This window comes from Mauremys reevesii, linkage group 1, assembly GCF_016161935.1.
Source record: "Mauremys reevesii isolate NIE-2019 linkage group 1, ASM1616193v1, whole genome shotgun sequence".
NCBI classification, from domain to species: Eukaryota; Metazoa; Chordata; order Testudines; family Geoemydidae; genus Mauremys; species Mauremys reevesii.
The window spans coordinates 114,939,815-114,960,637 of NC_052623.1; the positions used below are offsets into that span (position 1 = coordinate 114,939,815).

Genomic DNA, 20,823 nt, shown 5'->3' on the forward strand with positions numbered 1-20,823 from the left:
TAAGCACATCATCTGGGGAGGAGGCGGTGCAAGTAGGGACTGGAGGGTCTGATGGTACTGCCAGTGCCGGAATGTTCCAAGGCTCCACACAGATGGAGGGAGGAATGTTGTGTGTAGGGAACGGCTGGTTGTGAGGGCATGGATGTTCCCCACAGTCACAGTAGGGGTCCCAAGTGCCCAGTAGGGCCAAGCACAGGGTTTGCTGGGTATCGGCAGTGCCCGGAGGTAGTGGTACCACAGGTCAACCGACAGGGTGTAGAGTGGTTGATATGGATGGTGCCGTGGCTCGGGACTATACGACCATGCGTGCAAGAAGGTAGAATCTAGTTCAGAGGACCACTCAGAAGCAGAAGAGGTGTCCAGGGGGGCAGAGCCGTCGGGATAGCTGGAGCTGGCGGTGTGGGGTGAACCGAAGGTGGACAGTCCAGGAGCAAGAGAGTTTCCTCCGTGCAAGGGCCTAGTGCAGAGAGGCAGAGCGGAACAGGAGGCTGAAGCATAAGTGGTTCATCCGTGGGAGACAGCAGTCTGGGAGCGGGCGGAGGCCCGTAACTTGGAGGGGAGCCATCATACGGTAACAATAGTTCAGCCGTCAGCGTGACAGGGGACTGGCATTCCAGTGTATGTGGGATCGGATGTGCAAGTCCAGACAGTCCTGGAGTAGTGGACGGCGCCAGAGTGGATGGTGGTGGACCAGTCACTGCAGCCAGTGGCAGGACCGATGGAGCACTGTGCTTCGACTTATGGTCTGAGCGGGATTTCTTCGATGCTGGAGCGTCCGGATCAATGCATGACTTCTCATGTGACCAAGCACAGCTCAGGGAGGCAATGCTGTGTTTAGAGGCAGTCCTCGTCGGTGAACCACCTTTATGCTCATGGTTGTGCGTTTTATGAGCACAATGGGTCTTGGTCAGTTGTGGTGGTGCCGTCTCTGCCAGCTGGGAAAGACCAAGATAGGTGCGCACCGCTGGTGCGGAGCATTGGGCCGTCGGATCCACGGGCTCTGGATACAGTTGTGCACATGGGCAAATTGCCTCCTCCATAAGGAACCTGCAGAGCCAGTTCCCTGGCTTCACGAGTTCAAGCCGGAAAGGAGTGGCAGATGGAGCTGTGGGAGGCAATATGGGCTTTACCCAAGCAGTAGAGACAACATTGGTGCTCGTCAATCACAGAGGAGGAGCGTGGGAACAAGGGACAGTATTTGAAGCCAGCTTGCCTGGGCATAGTCCTCGGGCTGGGGAAGGAATCCCTGCAAGGGGAGAAGTCCGACAAAGATAACCTGTCTAACTAAGAATTAACGGACAACTATATACAACTAGAGAAAAAAAACTATGTACAGACAACGAGAGCAGAATAGTTCTCTTAGCAAGCTAAGAGCACCGGGGAACCGGGGTTCCAACTCTGGCCACGTGGTGGTAAGAAGGAACTAGAGTGGCGTTGACCCACACAGCCTCTTAAAGCCTTGGATGCACCACACAGTTGATGCATAACACACGTGCAGTTCAACAGACATTACTATGAACAGTTCTGGCTCCGGTGCCTGGTGCGCATGCATACCACATTTGGAATCCACAGAGGGACCACCACGCGAAGAAGCAATTATTTGCACATGCAAATTTAAAATATTTTGTTTTACACAGACTAGCAGCTTCCTTGAGAGATAGATATTGGAGAGACTGTCACACGTGCAGTATTGTGAAGACAGGGACAAAAAAATAATACAGAATAGCACATTGCCAGCTCCGATTTGGGATGTGCTTCTGTTTAATGTTAAAACATAATTGAGGCTATCAGAGCTATTTCAGAAACTGTGGAAGAAAATCAGCTCACTGGATTAGCACTATTAGCAGTGCATCGCAGTCAGCCTCTCTCAGTAGAGAATGTGATTGACATCCTCACTCACACCCCGACACCTAGATTTTGTACTTTAATATTCTGCGTAACATGTACTAATATAGACTTTTAATCCCATACACCTTTTGTAGAGACCTGTTACTTGGTAGGTAACCTGGGCCCCTCCTTAGGAAAATTCTGGTTGCGCCCTCTGTGATTTTTGGAAGGACATGCTAAATGTCAGGCTCATGCACACTACACCCTATGCATTGCTAGCTCCACAATCCCCAGCTATTGTAACAGACTGCAGAGAAACAGTTTTTCAGAGAATGATGGCCTAGCTTTTTCATCCAGAAGACAGAACCAGTGCATGAAGCAGAGCAGCAGTGATGTGCTGATCAGACAGTGGTTGTTTATTAGATGGACTGCTGCATTTTGTGTCGGCTGTTGCTTCTTGGTGGATATCACCTTCAGTCCCAAGCTCAGTGAACTGCAAAAGCCTCTGGAGGCAATGAATCCATGGAGCACCATCACAAAGTCCAGACTCAAGAGGAAGCAGCATGGCCTCCCGACCACTGTCATTATCTGGCTATTCAGGCACAACAAAGAGCCCAGCAGAACCCCACAACTGCGTGTCACCATGACAAATGGAATTCAGCAACCCTCAATTGAGGGCGCTGGTATAGCTTTGGAATGTTTCCTTCTTACTAACATTAATACAGTCTTGCCTATGTATTGTTTCACATAACTTTTCTTCATCCTGTTGCTGCTCTCAGGCACGGAGATACGGGGATTATCACACTGTCTACACTAGATGTGAAGCTAGCTATTTCCCACACTGGAGTTCATAATGTCCCACATATTCCCCCTAAAGGTAAGGATTAGGAATAGATGTTTAATAGGAAAAAAGAAAATTGGGTCTTCAAGGACTCCATAATTGAGCTCTCTCAAGGAAGAGCAACTGCCCACCATCATGGCTCTGAGAGAAGTGAGCTAAGTTATCTCAGTGCAATTCTGCTCACCCCGCCAGGTCACTCAACAGATCCTCATAATGATCTGGGTTGAAAGCTGCAGTACTAGCATGATTAGATGTCCATTGTCCAGGGACAAAGACAACTCTGGAGTTTATTTCCACTGGTTTACTTTAGTACTCTGAATTTATGAAGGAGCACTTAAGAAACACAAGTTAGTACCCAGCTCCACCATGAATTAATTAGGCAAATATTTCCACAAGTCTTAACCCTAATCTATTAGGCAACAGGACTACCTAGGCAAGTCATGTAGACCAAACTCTTAAGCAGCATCCACTAACTTTGCTATATAAAATTGGAAAAAGTGTTAAGGCCACTGACTGACAGAGGTGGGACTAGGACACAGGAGTTCTTGGCACCCAGCTCTGTGCTTAATCCACTACATTTTATGGCTCTGGGGACCACCGCCAGAATATTTAAGTGCTAGTTCGCACACTAAAGGGGCTTCTTGTTTGCAGGGTTTTTTTGCACACTTCAGTGTGAATAATTATCAGCCACTTTCTAGAACAGTTTTGAAGAGACACACAAAGGAAAATGAATTGATTAAACATTTTACACATACTTTTCCCCAGTTTTGTTAAACATATTCCATACTTCATCTTCTCCCCTAACAAATGTATAAAATTAATTTTCCAAGAAAAGGTACAGCTGAGACACCTACCACAAGTACAAATCAGCCTTTGTTTTACTCCTTTTGTTGGACTACCTTCTCCTTACATAGCAGTCCTCACAGAGTATTTCCAAGTCTACCCACCATTATAATGGGGAACATAAAAATCTCTTGTGATATATTCTAACAAACCTTACATGAGAAGTTTAAGCAACAGGGTAAAATTGTCCAAATGCTATTCATATTGCTGCTAGTTGTAATAATTGCCTATCACAGAAGCCAGAAACAGCTTTTAACCATTTTTTTTAATAAAGACACAGAGGAAGTGATAAGCAGTACAAAAAAATCACAAACAGTACATGCTTTCCAGCTAATATTATGCTCTCAGTATCCTCAAACTAGAATATTTCACAAATCTTTGCTTTATTAGCTCAGAACTTCAGTAACAAATTATCAGTGTTCTCCTAGAGAGTCTTCTTGGTCTAATATAGCTCCCCCAGGCAAACTACGTGTCAGTATTAGACCAAAATCAACATAGTTGAGTACTGTGCAAATATTGGCTCACTTCAGCTGATAAATTATAAGGGAAAGTTTTCATATCCTGCAGGAAATAAACACTAATACAATCAATTGTTTTAAAACTACTGCCACAAGAGCCTTCTAGGTGAGAAGAAGAAGAAGAGAGAAGTGAGAGTTAACAAAATAGATTTCAATGCCCTTAAAAGCCTTTCTGTGATGTAGACACACAAAGGATCGATATTTTACCAGAGAGCATTACAGACTGAACTGGAACAGCAATTACGACAATGCCTTCATATCATGTTCATAACGGTTGGTTACCCAACTTTGGTTTTTTGGAATAAGCAAAACTACATATATTTTAAAGTACAGTATAAGTATGCTTCACTGCATAGTAAACCTAAAACACATGTCTACAGAGTATGTCTTATATACAGTATACATATTCATTTTCCTGTACACCGTGTGCACGCACACACTCACATGCAGATCAAAAAGCCAATATATGACAAAAGCGATACCACACTGTGGTATCTGAGTAGCACTTCCCCATTCCATGCATAGGAAAACACTGCACTGTACTCAGACCGCAGTGTCTGGGGGCTCCTACGCTAATATTCATTGTTTGAAGGTGACCTACAATATTCAATTCTTATTTAAGGAAAATATTTGTTGTTTTAAAAATGGAATCTGGTTCAAAAGAGGCCTTGTAGACACAAAAAGAAGCCATTAGAAAGGTGTCCCTGAAACCTACAGGTGCCTGGCTATCAAAGAAGTTAGAGGAATAACTTGATTCTTGTTTCTTTTTTAAAATTTTATAAGATTCCAGTTTCTGATAGAAGCAGCAAAGAGTCCTGTGGCACCTTATAGACTAACAGACATTTTGCAGCATGAGCTTTCGTGGGTGAATACCCACTTCTTCGGATGCAAGCAGTGGCAAGTTTCTGATAGAGCATTCTCTAAATAGCATGCTTCCCTCCTCCCCATACAAACTTCTCAATACATTATTTTATACTGTATTTTCTGCTCCTTGTTGACATTAAGAGTTTTCCCAGGCAACAGAGAGTTTGACTAAATAGGAAATCAGTGCAACTGACAACATGTGGAAAGCTGTCAAATGCACAAAGTAAGCTGAAAATAGACACTTTTTTTTTCTTGATAACCTTCCATTTATTAAAGGCAAGGCTGACAGAACCACCTATTATTAAGGTTGCCACCTTTCTAAGACCCAGCACAGGCAGTCTTAATTCTGGTTCTTCCTAACTTTTGAGAGTTTGAATTTGCAAGCTTAATAATGTTCTTTTCACACAGTGTTTTGTGTAATAATAATAATAATAATTTTAGGTGGCGCTTGTAACCCTTATTTTCAAGTTGACAGTGTCCCTTTAAGACTGAACAGTTATCTGCAAGACCTTCAGGATATTTAGTATTTTGTAGCTAGCCATCCTATTTCACACTATCCCTATAGTTTATGTAGCTTTAACCATATGGTAAATTACAAAAGTCTAGGTTGAAATCAATTAAATCAATACAAAAAATTAACTTCAATAGACCAAAATTTCACCTGATATCACCAGTTTAAAAAAAAAAATCCACACACACACACTCTTTAATTACAAATATCAATGTAACCTCAACTGTAGTCTTTAATGACACTTCCATATCTATGCCATCTTATTTTCTGTAATTAGATGGCCCTAGAAGTTGCAATGGGGGCATTATAAAATACCTTGACAAGGGAGAAATCTCACCTGTACTTCTGAATCAGCATCAACATGCTGTAGCTGAAACCAGGTGTCTCTGTTATGGTACTTCTGCAGATCTTCCTTCTGTATAGCTACTTTTCCTGGAAACCAAATAAATCAAGAAGCATTGTTTAAAATGTATTATTGTTACACACAGATTCATTTCAATAGGACTTCAAAGTAAACAGTTTTTTCAAACCAGTGATCTAATGACTATTCCCCACAATCAGTGCTATCGGGCTATGAAAGCATTAGACAATGCATTCATTTTCTTTATGGCAAGAGGCTTTTTCTACTTCGCATCATGAAAGACTTTGAAATTCCTTACAGCATACTCATTTAACAAGTCGGAGTACTGTACAGAATAAATCTGTTATGACCGGGTTTACAGTAAAATACCATGACGCTATACAATAAACATCTGTCAGAACCTTGAAAACCTACTGTCATTGTCCTGCCATTTTCATTTTAAAGGCAGAACTCCCCAATAATCCCAATGGAAAGTTCAAGGCATTGTGGTAGGTTTGGACATACAACTAGGCTAGTGGACATGGCTATAATACATGCATTTTACTTTATTTTTTTATTTTATTAATTTTTTTTTTTAGCAGAAAGCACTGTTGAAGCAGGGGACACCAAGTCATGACCCCTAGATTTTAATTCCAACTCTGCACTAGCTGGCTGTGTGACTCTGAACTTTACACATAGACTGTCATTTTACAACCTAAAAATTGGTTAAGATACAGCTACCTTACTCACAAGAAGTTTGGAGGCGTAAAGTTTGCAAAGACCTTTCATTCTACTAATAAAGAGCCATCCACTTGAGGACAAGAATCATTATTCGCATGTACACACTACTTCTAAATTTACATAAAAGAAAATACATGCTAGTGCTACCCTTACATTTTAACTCCCACTAAAGCTTATATGACCTAACTAAAATAACAGGCTCTAATTCCATGTGTGTTTTGAATTGACATATGAGCACTAAGACCCAGATTTTTAAAGGTTTTAAGGATTGCTGCACATGCCTAAATCCTATCTGAAAGTGAGATTTGGGCTCCTAAATCAGTTAGGCATTGAAACACTGAGTGCAGCACTGCCAAAACACTTTTAAAAATCTGGGCCTATGGCTGAAACTTTCACCTCATCCAGATGGACATAAAGAGGGTTGTGTCAAGTACTCTCTTATGGGCGGTAAAACCTTTTTGGAAGAGGTTTTTTGTGTGTGTGTGTTTACAGAGCAGTTGTACAAAAGGAGGATTGATAGCCAGCCCCAGAAGACCTTGTGATTCTCAGAGAGCAGATCTGGACTAGATAGTTTCCCAAGGACTGACTGATGGAGGCACAGTGAACAAAGTGTTTTAAGTTGAGAGAGAGACGCAAGACAGCTGCCTCGTGGTGAAAGGGCAGTGGTGTTGTAGCGGAAGTTTCTGCAAAAGGGAGTTGCCTGTGTGCAGTTTGTTCAAGGAATCAGGATTTGTGTACAGTTTGTAAAAAAAATAAAAAACACACTTAGAAAAATGCCCTGTCACTGATTTATCTTCCCACGGGAAACCTACCTGCAAGGCTTCCAAATCTATCATGACTTGGCAAAGGGTCAGTGATATTCCTATTGCATATAAACTAAAGCCCAAGGCTCTATAGACAATATTTCCAAAGCACAGAATAAACAAACTCATGAACTCAAATCACTTATCTTGTTGGCACACTCTAGCTTGATTTCTTACAAGAAAACCTGAATGAGCATTTAAGTAAGTTTTATAATTCATGTTTTGAAGTATCCCCTGACCAGCCTTCAGCCCTTTTCTCAGTTGCGTTCAGACCCTTCCACACAGTGTTCCCCCGTTTTCTAGCTGCTCCCATGTAGCTATGAGTTACAGCTACCACTGGCCCTCATCACCAACAAGCTTCTTCCCGTGCCAGCTCTCACCCTTTTAGCCCCAGTTCCTAAAGTGCCTTGCATAGGCGGCAGGTGTAAGAGGCCAGGGGCCTCCCCAAACAGCCAGCATACCGCCTTTGGAGCATGCCACCACTGAAAGGGTGGCCATCCTGGCCAGGGTCCCGCTCCTGCTCTTCTCCTAAGGCTCTGCCTCTTCCTGTCCTCATTCCGCCTACACGGGGGCCTTGTGGGAGGGGGTGAAGAGGCACACACGAGTGGTGAGCAGCCTGCCAGCCAGCGGGTACGGGAGGGGGCGCAGAGGTGTGAGCATTGGGGGCCTCAGGAAGGGAGCTGAGCGGGGCGCAGAGGTGGAGTATGGGCAGGGCTTCATGGGAGGAGTCTGAGTGGGGGCAGGGCCACGGTCTTTTTGCCAGCAGACTACTCAAATGGAGGAGCCATATGCTGCCCCTGGTGCCTTGCCCTCTCTCCACAACCAGGCTCCCCCAGATTCCTGCCTTTGGCCTTCTGCTCCTAGCTAATTCTGTGCAGCCTCTGACTCATTCGTGAACTCCTCTGACCTCAGCTCAACACTTCCCCTTCCTGTCCTTAGATCAGTGTTTATCAAACTTTTGTATTGGTGACCCCTTTCACACAGCAAACCTATGAGTGCAACCCCCCTTCTAAATTAAAAACACTTTATTTAACAATATTCTAAAATACTGGAGGCAAAGCGGGGTTTGGGGATGGAGGCTGACAGCTCACTATCTCCCATGCAATAACCTCCGACCCCGAGTTTGAGAACCCCTGTCAGACCCCTCTACTGACTGGATGTTAAATTGGGGATTAACATAGTGCCAAATAATGAGCCAGCAAGTTCATTACAGTATTTTTATTGGATGTGCAGAGTTAATGACTCTCACTTCTCAGGACGCCAATCATTAAATTACACAAACCTACAGCGTAAGATAGCAGATATTTGAATTATTTATGGGGAACAGATAACTGGTGAAGTTACGTTATTGAGAATGTATTTGTAAAGAAATTATGGATATGTACTTTCTAGGCTTCAATTGTTATGGTCAAACCGGCAGCACCTTGGCAAACTGGCTTCTCTAATGAGCATGTGAATACAGTAAATCCACATGTGAACTCCCAAAAACTACTTTGGATTCTCATTTGAAATTGTTTTTTCACTTTCGCTTATGATACTCTTCTAATCCAGTGTAGAAATTCTCTAGTCAGACTCTGCATGCAACAATTACCTCACAAGCAATGTCCTTGGCATGCTTTCATCAGCCAATTCCATTCATAGTCACCTTCATTTCATGGAACTTTCCCACAGAAAGCTCTCGGGCAATTTAGTTTACATCAGAATATTAACAGCACAAATGCCAACACATTATACAGACCCTAATTCTCCAACTGGATCTGTGCAGAGTTCAGACAACTTCTTTTGAGCTCCAGAAGGCCCAGCCTGCACAGATCCAATTGCAGGATCAGGACTATAGTATGTAACTACAGTATAAATATTTTTGGACCATAGATTCATTCATCCAGCACCAAGTGGGTTAATATGGAGGTACAACTGTTTTGATCAGTAAACTGAACAGTGCTGCTTTGCTGCAGACACAAATGCAATTGAGGCACTGTGCCTATGTTTTTCCAGAAGTGAGGTTGCAAGGGACAGTTAGCAACAAACACAGAGGCTACATTTTCTGTCTTTGTTATTCTTTTCTCTCCCCTTGTGTCTATTTGTCTTGTTGTGTCATTTAGAAAACAGGAACAGAATTCAGCAACAGCTCCAGCCCATCCTAACTAACTTTATCTCTTCCCCATCTAAGAGCCAGTTAAGCAGGGTTTCTTTCCTTCTAAATATTCTCTACAGCTGAAGGGATATTGTTAACATGAAAGTTTTACTTCATACTTTACAGTTCAAATGCTTTAATTGTTTTCCTTCCTTTTTCTGTATCTTTAATAAAAGCTTAAAAGGATTTGTAATGGTGTTTGCCATCTCCTAAGCAAGCTGAGGTGTCTGTATGTGGAACCCTGTGCTTTGTTTAAAACTGGAAAGATTGTTAATGTTAATACCTTTGACTCCTTTGGGCCCATTTATTCCATTTACATTAATTCAACACACCTCAGACCACACGCCACAATCGTAACTTTTCCCTCATTAGAGGTTCCAGACTTTCAGAATTTCCTTTGCCAAATACAAGAAACTGCTATCCCAAACATGAACAACTATTAGTGTTGGGTACTTTGGTAAAAGGGCGTGCAAAAAAATGAGAAGTTGAAGAGACAGCGTTAAGACTGTGGGAATGGGTAAGTTGTGGGCCTGAGAGTGGAGAAGTAGAGCGTAGGTATTGTTAGGTAGCACAACTTTTCATTCCCTTGCTCTTGCGGTTGTGTGTCAGTGACGTAAACTCTGTTTCACCATAATTTTTGGTTATTAATATATTCTGTATATAATCCAAACAAACTATACCCATTTTCCTTCTTGTAAGTATAAATTTCTAAGTGTAAATGTAATTGAACAGACTGTACAGCAATTTATATGTCCAGCTAATTCTAATTTATGAGCTGATTTCTTAAAGACTATTGTTGTGTAACTCAGGTATCTGTTTCCTTTATTTGTATGGTGGCTATATTTATATTTGTTCACTATTTTATTACTCCCTTATGTGTCTAGTGGATGACAGTCACATCTTTCTACTTCCCATAAGCTACTTCTGTCCAGTGCATAATAAAGGCAGAATTAGTTCTCTCCTCCTATAATCTTGATTTCTCCTAGTAGGGATTTATTGCTCTAGATAAAACTTCCCGCTGCTTACCTAATAATATGTTTGGTTTAGCATATGATTCTTTTTTTGTCTTCCTTCAAGTCAAGAGCAAACCTCTAGTGGAATTCAAATGTCACAATGAGGATTTCAAAATGAGGACTCTGTGGGTTTCCTCAGTACCAAACCGTAACAATTCTAAAGATTTGCATCCCCTCAGCTTTGAAAGTATTCATCTGAGAAAGGCACAGCTGTTCAGCAAACATGTCAACACAGATGGAGAGAGAAACTCCACCTCCATTCCACTGGATTGGACAGAACTCTTCAGGAGTTATGGGGCCTGCCTGAAGCAGAGGATTCATATTAGGATACACCAAAATTAGAGTTAACAAAATTTATTTGCCTTTAATTGGCTTCACTTTGCCACAGCTCCTCCACCAGACTAAGCAGTGGGGAGTGGGGTGGAGGGAAGGACGCAGCCTGCCAGAACTCCCTGAGTTACAAATGGTATGTTTCACACCCACCACAGGCAGCTTTGCAGAGGCCATGAAGGCCCAAAGTAGCAGTAATCAATGTCGGGACTGCACAGCAGAGAGGAAGGATCTTCACAGAACCAAGTTAGGTTTATTTGCATGAGTTCCTTGCCCCTCCAGGTAACAGCTTACCTGAACACAAAATCTAAGCACCACCTCCTTGCCCCCTACCATACCAGCCTAACCCACCAGTCAATCAGAGAGCACAGAGAGGTTCTATCTGGGAGTAAGAGCTCCTTTCTCATGTAGGATAGGGCCAGGATTTGGCCCACAGTGAAGTCATTCTCCCCACCTCAAAAAGCACTTCATTATACACAAGATTTTGTTATGTCCAGGTTCCAGCATGTGTATGTGCAAACACTTAGCAAAAAGAAAAAAACTTGCTTCAAATAAGAGTCTTCACATTAGAGTTAGGGGTATAAGTTTCCAGAATAAATAGAATCTTGTCATCATTTTCCCTACACTTTTGATTGAAGCAGAGGATAAATAATTGTGTATCGGTCACATGAAGGGTATACAGGATTAACTATTATCTTAGTGTTGTGCTAAATGATCTGATGAGGTGGCATGTTTCCTGTTTTTAACTGATCTGTACACTCAAGGTCACAGGTCTGCATCCTGAGCTGCTCATTACACTCCCATGAGAATACCAGCTGGGGGCCTAAAGTGGAGATGTTTTTCTTCAGTCATTCTTTTCAGGATTTGGCTAGGTTAAGGGAGAAGCTTTCTGCTACAATTTACTGCCATTATCTGCCTTTTTTGCATTCGTTATTTCTCTCATTTAATATTTCCACCAAAGTGGAAGGGAATACCCAACATACTCAAAACTAACTGTGAATTAAATGAAGGTTACTTATCTGTAACTGAGGTTCTTTGAGATGGACTCTGCATATTCACACTCATGGGATGCTCTGATTGGTACAGCCTAAATGGTAGAATTCTAGCCATTGGAGCACTCACACGCCTCCCTCGCCCGTCCCTTCAGTGAACACTGAGCGTCCGAGAGTGAGGATCTTCAGTTCCTTCCCATACAACCCCAAATCCTTTTAGTAAGTAGGAGTCTGAGGTAGCAGGGAGAGGCAGGCAGGAGTCTGTTTCTAAGAACCTCAGTTACAGGTAAGTAACCTTCAGTTCTCTTTCAAGCGTTCTCTGTATATTCCCACTCATGGGATAGATTAGTAAAACAGTAGTCTGACCCAGGTTGGTGAGACCACAAAGTCGTAATTAAACAGGGACTGCAGGACTGCTTTGCCAAATCTTGCATCACAGCTAGATTCTAAATCTAAGCAGTAGAGTTTAGTGGAAGTGTGAACAGAACAGCTCTACATATTTCTGTTAGAGGAAAAGTGTCTAGAAAAAGCCATAGAGACTGCCTTCGATCTAGTAGAAAGTGTTCTAACTCCCTGAGGAAGAGACAACCCTTTAAATTCGTAAGATAGGTTATATTAGGTGTTAACGTATCTTGAAAGCATTTATACAGAAATAATTTTTCCCTCATTCTTTTTCATAAACAATAAATTTTGCTGCTGTCTAAATTGTTTAGTCCTATCTAAATAAAGGGCTAGAGCCCTTTTAACATCTAGAGTATGTAACATAGCCTCTCCATCATCTGATTAGGGTTTGGGGGAAAAATAGTAAAATTATAGACTGTTTTATGAGAAAATCGGACACCACTTTTGGTAAAAAACTTTGGGCATGTATGAAAAACGGTAAAAGGCAGATCAGCGATGAATGCCTGTAGTTTGCTTATAAGCCTTATAAGCATTGCAGAGGTGAAGGGTATTAAAAACATTGTCTTAACAGACAAATACAATAAATTATAGTTTCCTAAAAGCTCAAAGAGAGGTCTCATCAAATGTGAAAGCACTAAGTTTAAATCCCAAGATGGCATAGAGCATCTTATTGGAGAGTATACATTATTTAGGCCCTTTAAGAACCTTTTAACTACATTGTTAGTAAAAATTGATTTCTTCCCCACAGGTACATGATATGCTAATATGGCGGAGAGATTAACCTTTACTGAAGATAGTGAAAGACCTGGTTTTTTTTAAGGTATAATAAATATTGTAAAACATAAATAATTGGTGCTGTATATGGATATATATCATAAATGGAAATCCACAATAAAAATCTTTTCCATTTATGTCTATAACACTTCTGTGTGGGCTATTTCCTGGAATGCAACAATACATTTTGCACTTGTAATAAACAACTGTTTTCTGACATTCCCAGAGTCCTGTTCCCCACTCTTTAAGATGAAGAGACTGAAGATCAGGGTGATAAACCATTCTGTGGTATTGCGACAACTCCGGTGCCAGAGGCTCCATTAGCCATCTTGACTAGTGAATTAAGTCTAGATACCATTGTCATCTGGGCCACACTGGCATTATTAAAATTACCTTATCCTTGCCAGTCTGACCTTGTTTATCATTTTCTGCATGAGGGAAAATAAGGGGGAAAGCATACATTAAGCCCTGACCCCAATGTATTAGAAAGACATCCAGTATTGATTCCCTGTCTCCACCTGCGCTTGAGCAAAATTTCTGATACTTCCTGTTGCTGCTGGATGCAAAGAGGTCTATTATGGGAGTGCCCCCCATAAACTGAAAGGATGTTTTACTATTTAGTCCTTCAAAGACTGCTCATGAATCTGACATGTTGACCTGCTCAGATAATCTGTAAGCAGGTTTTGCTTGCCTGCTTCATTGATTGCTATTGGATGATAATCTATATACCAGTTCCAAAGTTTCTTTGACTCCATGCATAACAGTAGGGAATAAGTCCCCCCCCCCCGCCTTACTTGTTCAGATAATATAATGCCATCATATTGTCTATTACCGCCTGAACTACCTTGTGTTTGACCTGAGGTAGAAATTACTTTAAATCAATCGTGTTGCTCTCAGCCACTGATGTGTAGATCCTTTTCAGTTGTTGACCAATGAGGCTCTGATTAATAGCCTGCTGTTCAAATGTGTCCCCTATCCCAGCGTGGATGCATCAGAGGTAAGTATTACCAATAGAGGAAGGGAACTGAAAGGCATATCATTCATTACATTTTGAACATTTGCTCACCATGTTAGTGGTGCTAAAACCTGGGGTAGAATTACTAGTTTGCAATACATGTCCCTAGTCTGTAATTTACTGGTAATCAGTGCTGAAGTTTCCTCATCTGAGGATGAACATATGGCATCATTGGCATGATTGACACCAATAGACCCAGCAACCGTAGGAAAAAAAGTATTGGTTGTTGTGGGCATTGAAAAAAGATTTATAGACATTTTTACTTTTATAAATTTCTCCTCTGGAAGGAAAGCTATTGGCATAGTTGAATCTAGTATTCCCCCCCAATAAACAGTATCCTTCGGGATGGGATTAAAATGGATTTCTGCCATTTTATTTACAGACTGGCAAAGAGGAAAACATGTTTTACATGCAGTAGGGTGTCTTCCTTGGATGACACTTTTATTAACCAATCGTCCAGGTACAGATATACAAACATCCCCTGCCTTCTTAGGAACGCTTCTACTATATATAGGCATTTTGTAAATACCCTGGGTGCTGTACACAACCCAAAAAGGAGGACCTTGATCTAAAAATGGTCCTCCCCCACTATAAAACTCAGATATTTCTGATTACAAGGTCTTATTGATGTATGGAAATATATGTCTTTTAAATCTATAGATGCAAACCAATCTTGAAGGGAAACAAAGGATTATAGAAGGGAGAGAGAATATGATGAAACAAAATTTCTTTATAGAGGCGTTTAATTTTCTTAAATCCAAAAGAGGGCAAAGGCCCCCATCCTTTTTTGAAACTAGAAAAAACACGAGTCAACAACCTCTTCCTCTCTGATCTGGTAATACCACTCCTACTGCACCTAACTCCACTGGAGATTAGACCTCTGCCCTTACTAAATCAAGGGGAGCATGATCCTTGACCAGGGATGACAGGTCAGTTGTTGGAGGGGTAGGAAACTGACACACTTTATACCTCGGGGGAGTGCCCTGTAGCCCCCATAATCCTCATCTATATATAATTGTGATAGTTCATAGAAAGCATGCCATGTGAGGTATCATGGGAAAGGTTATGATCTGTTGAAACCCACTGTTCTATCTAAATATGTATATCCTTAATGCATATGAAGTTATGAGAATATGTTGTATGGTTGCCAGTAAAATATGCTGTGAGTTGGGGAGTCATCCAGATATTAGATCCCCTGAAATAAGGACAAGGGAGATAACCAGTGCCCAGGCGGGTGTCAAACAGCCATCAACAGCCATTGTCCTGCAAAGGAGCTACAATTCAATGACTCACTTGTACAAGGCCACACCAGGGGAATTGCTCAACCTTCCCTGGTGACTCTGCAATGCCCCTAAGACATGCCTGAACTTGTGTTCTCCAAGCACATGAACTAAGAGTATAAAATAGAACACAGTGGCCTTATGCTTTGCCTTTTCTCCTCCTGCCCCTACACACACTGCAAGCAACAAGAACACTCAGAAGACTGAAGACTCCAACAGAGGAGACTGGCCCAGGTTTATGAGACAAACCTGTATATTAAGGACTGTATGATCCAGTGGGGTGAGAACACTGCTTGATCTAAATCCTGCCTAGTGTGATAAGGGTTAAGGTTTAGTGTGTGTGCTTATATTTTCTTTTGGTAACCACTCTGACTTTTTGCCTATCACTTAAAATCTATCTTTTGTAATCAGTAAACTTGTTTTACTGTTTATCTTTACCAGTAAATTTTCCTGAAGTGTTTGGCAAATCTGCTCAGGTTTACAAAGGCTGGTGTATATTCACTTTCCATTGATGAAGTGGTGAACAGATAAATAAACTTGCATTGCTCAAGAAAGGGTCTTGAGCAGTGCAAGACAATATATTCCTGAGGTACGAGGCTGGGAGCTGGGGGGGATTTGGCTGGTACCTTTCTCTGAGTGATTCATGAGTGGCTCTGGGAGCATTCGTGCAACCTAGCTGGGTGTGGGGCTCTACATGCTGTTGTGCTAAGTGATAACAGCGCCTGGAGGGGTTTGCTGCCTGTCACTAGCAAAGCATTGTGAGAGACAGCCCATGCTGGAGAGATAAGGGGGCACAGTGGTCTCACAGCCCAGGCTGCACCCCCAGGGATCCCGTCAGAGGAACGTCTTGAACTGAATAGTGTACCTGCATGCAATAACTTCCAGGATCCACCTATCTGATGTTATTAATTCCCATTTGTGGTAAAATCTGGAGAAGTAATTCCCAAACTGAGGGTAAACAACGTCCAACTGGGCTGGTTTGTAACTCTAAATTCTTATGTCACACATCTGAGACCTCGTAGGAATCACAGATGAAGAAGTTGTGGAATTCTTCCCCTTATTATGAGACTTATAAGACTTCTTCCTGTGCTATTGATGTTGAGAGGCATGATACGGAGGCTGAGGATAATAATTCCTCCTCCATTATCAGTGAGGAATCAACATAGAAAACATATATTGTTTTTTATATCTAAAATTTGAAGCTAGAGATGATCTCTTATTCATTGTAAAGAAGCCCATAGATCTAGCTGTAGATATCACATTTTTCATCTTTTCTAGTGTTTCATCTATTTGTACACTGAATAGAACCTTTCAAAAGGAAGGTCTTCAATCCTAATTTTCATCTCATGAGGCAGGCCTACTGATCTGAGCCATGCATGCCTTCTTAAAACGGTGGCTGAAGCTACTGCTCTAGCCAAAGCATCTGAAGAGTCAAATGCTGCTCTCCATTTGTATTTAGCAATGTTCTAGCCTTCCGTGAGTAGAGCATTTGCTAATCTCTTAAGATCTCTATGTAAAGCATTGATGAATAACATTTCCCCTCCATGACAGACTCAATTTGAAATATGCATGGCTAAAGTGGTAGAAGAACAACTTTTCCTGCCAATGACATCTAGTCTTTTCCCTTCACCAGATGGAGTGGATTGTAGTCGAGCACAGTTAGATCTTTGCGAACGCCACTTCTACAACCAATGAATTGGGAGCCAGGTGGGTGTGGAACATGGCCAAACTGTCCTAAGGTAAGTGGGACAACCTGTCAGCCTTCTTTGATAAAGGCTGAGAAGATGGAGGATTGTTCCAGATTGCCTTTGCTGGTGGGCTCAGACCTTCCAATAAGGGAAGTGTAACTTTGGTCTAGTACAGATGTCCCCTAACTGGGGTGTCCCCCCTATACTGGTGCAGAGGAACATTAGAGGGGGGCCTGGTAGAGCTTAGGCCAGTCCCCACAGGGAGCGGAGAGGAAGCACCACCCAGCCCCACTCCACACCCAACTCTGCTCTGGCCCTGCCCCCGGCCTCAGCCCCCGACCATAGCACTGTGCCTAGCCTCACCTCCAGCCTCAGCCCCTGACCATGGCCCGGCTGTGGCCCCACACCTAGCCTTGGCCCCTTTACTCCGTCTGCGTCCCTCCCACTCCCCAGCAGCCGCAGCTCTGGCTCCGGGGGAGGGGGGGGGAGATACAGACAGAGGTAAGGGGGTGTACAACCCTGAAAATTTTGAGGACCACTGGTCTAGTAGCTGCTCCCAGTATATCAAAAATGGGATGGGGTGATTCCTCAATTGAAAATGAGGGAATATCCATTGTATTCGCCATAGACTCCACTAACTCATAGAATGGTACCACATCTTCTTAAAGGTGACAAGGCTAACTTGTCCCCTACATTCTGGGGATGTCATTCATCCAGAGTCTGGATCTGACTCCCTGAATTCCATTAATTCCTCCTCTTCTGATAAAAATTCTCACCCCACTGTAGGACATTTAGCAGGACTTCTAGGTTCTTTTGGATCCGGTAATTGTAGTCCTAACTGAATTGAATCAGAGAAAACCTATTCCCATTCATATGGAATAAGAAGGTAAGGTGCTAGAGAAAGCCAGTGTAGCTATCAAACCCAAGGTGTTATTTGCCAGTCAGGCCAGAAACTCTTATTCAAATCCGATATATATATATATATATATCTGCCCCAACAGATCTGAGGCATATGGGTACCTGTGTTCATAATATGCCTTCTACAGAACCGTTCTTCTGAACTCCTCTACGTGATCTCTCCTTGCTGGAGAAAAACGTATCAGTCTGCTGTAGCAAAACCTCTTCTTGTTCCATCAATATCGCTCACTTGATCTGTGGCCCAACAGAGGACGGATCCAATCTGTGAACCTGTGAGACTATCTGCTGCGGTGCTGCATTATTACCAGCCTCTGGTGCCTCAATACTCCCTCATTTCACCAGTTTCTCAAGCCTAAATTTTGGAATCGGCTCATCTGGATCTGAGTGTGTCAGGTCTAAGGAAGAATGTTTCCTCACTTTTCTGTGAAGTTAGATATCACTTTTCAGCTTTTTAAACATATTTGGTTAAGAAGGGCTTTTCTCCTGCGGATTGGCTCTCCTAAAAGAAGCCAACACCACTGAGGACTGAAAACTCATACTTGTCTTTCCAGTCAAGTCTTTATTAAAAGAATTGGCTCTAAACATAGAAGGCTGACACCTTCAAAGGGTTTCTTTTTCTGATCTTTAACTCTAGGCTTTTCAGCATTAGTGGTTGAGTGGCAGACTCATCCAGCATTGGTGCAGGCCTGTGGGCTCTTCTGGAACCATGTCCTTTCCTGGTTCCAGATAGTTTTGTTGACAGTGGTTCTTGTAACAGAATTGCTTGAAGCCTATTCTGTCTGTCTTTGCTCTCGTTGTAAACGTAGAGCATACTGAACACTTGGAGGGCAAGTGCCCTTCACTGAAACATGCCTGGCATCTAGCATGCACTCAAAGGAGAATGTGTATTTACAATTTCCTTACACAGAGTATTAAGACAGTGATACTGCTCTCGTTCTGCCACTGTGCCCAGACATATCTGGTTCGCTTATTACTGCTGAGGTGCACTGGTCTCAATGATTTTTCCAAGTGTAATCCCCCAAATCCTTTTCCTATTTGAAGAGTTGGATGACAATTGTTCCATATATTACAAACATCCTGATTTTCTTCTTTGCTTTACCACTCTCATCCAAATTCTTTGATGGAAATGGGAGAGAAAAGAGCTTATTTTATTTTAAAGGGAAGAAAAGCTATTCTGGTTTCTCTTACACAAAAAAATAAACCCTAATGAGAACAGAATCAGTTTCATTTGCAGTAGTATCTTTCCTACTGCCCTCACACTTAGTAAAGCAACCCCCATCCTTTCATGTATTTATACCTGCTCCTGAATTTTTCACTTCATGCATCTGATGAAGTGGGTTCTAGCCCATGAAAGCTTATGTCCAAATAAATTTATTAGTCTCAAAAGGTGCCACAAGGACTCCTCGTTGTTTTTGCTGATACAGACTAACACAGCTACGACTCTGAAACCTGTTTCCTACTCAAAGTATTTCAACATGCTTTAAAAACCAGTAGGTTATACCAAGGTAACATCCCTCAAGTCAAAGCAGGGATACACAATGTCCAAGGACAGTTTGACATAACCAGTTTATTTTTATAATAAACTGTGTGCACTGACACACAAACTACATATATGTATATGTAAAAATAGAAACATTTCATGTTTCAGACCAATCAAGCCTTGCATCTCTGTCTTTATTACATGTTGCATTCCACCTGGCATCCAAGATACATCCAAGGCACAGCTGTTCACAGCTTTATCATCAATTTAGCTAATAAGATCCTGAATGACTTAGCAAGTTAGCATCACGAAAATGCAGACATAATAATGAAACATGAAAACCCACAAATGTGTTTATCATTATGACCCTTTCATCCGCCAGTGCCAAAAATGTACTACGCTGTTGCTCTAAAATTTATCTACTGCATAAGTGTTTATCCTTCTGGTTTGTTTTTGTTCAGATGTCTTATAAATAGGAACAAAATATCTGACTTCTTTTCCTTTTTGTTTTTGCTGGCTCAAGACTTCATCTCTGCTACACAATGTGTAAGTTACCCTTTTACCTTTGATGCTGGAGAATTCACTGTCACAACAGGCCAAGGTAGAAATATAAATATTTTAAATCTGAATTAAAAAGACACCTATTCAAAGCTCTAGCACCTTGACAATTAATATTACAGTAAATAAAAGCCCCATCAAGTATTAATTATTCAGAAGGAACTCTGACAGCATACCACCTAAAAAAAAACCCACCTCTCAGCATTCTGGGATACACGCCCTTAGCCCTCTCCAAAACCCCAAAACAAAAAGATGTCAAATCTATCCTATCAGAAAGGAAACAGACAGTCAAGTTCACAAGCTCTGTAAGCAATAATTGAACTATATTTTAGTGTCCAAAGTTACTTAACAAAAATGTGATTTTCACTGTTGGCCTGAAATATACCCATCGGTCTCACTGGATGGAAGAGGACACCCCTTACTTCTTTTTCAGTAAGTTTCTCTCTTATTGGATGTACACGAGTAATTCTACATCAGCTCTGGGAAAAGAAATGTCTCATGGTTGCAGAATATAACAAACCAGCTCTATAGTGCCCTGTCTTTTTTCTGAAAAGAAAAAAGACAATAAATTCTTCTATAAAGAAAGAAAATAGCTATTCCAACTGTGATCTCTTTCAGTGGGATGTAATCCTGAAAGCTGACCTCCAAAAGCCTCTTTAAGTAGGATTCTTTAAGATGGTTATATGTAGTGCAAAGTGCTCTCTAAATCATCAGCTATACCTTTCAAATGTCGTTTAAAAAGACGGGCCCTTTTGTTGCCTGCTAAAGGGCTACCCTTTATAATATTAGCACCCATGGCTTAACTTTGCCTTTAAGGACTCCTATTGGGAAGCAAGTACTCAAATAACTGTAAATATCCACTTTATGATGCGCTCAGCCTCCCTGGCCCTCCCCTTCCATATCTGCCCACAGGCACAGGATTCTGGGTTATTGACATCATTAATTTCTTCT

General features: G+C 41.8%; 1 protein-coding gene across 4 annotated transcripts in view; it reads right to left on the bottom strand.

The window, feature by feature from the left end:
• Positions 1-20,823, bottom strand: part of RASA3 (RAS p21 protein activator 3) — a 197,384-nt gene that overhangs the window by 87,363 nt on the left and 89,198 nt on the right. For all 4 annotated transcript variants that reach the window (XM_039542281.1, XM_039542294.1, XM_039542303.1 and 1 more), the window contains one exon: positions 5,742-5,836. In XM_039542281.1, coding sequence (XP_039398215.1) covers positions 5,742-5,836 — 95 coding nt within the window. The remainder of the gene's footprint in view (positions 1-5,741; positions 5,837-20,823) is intronic.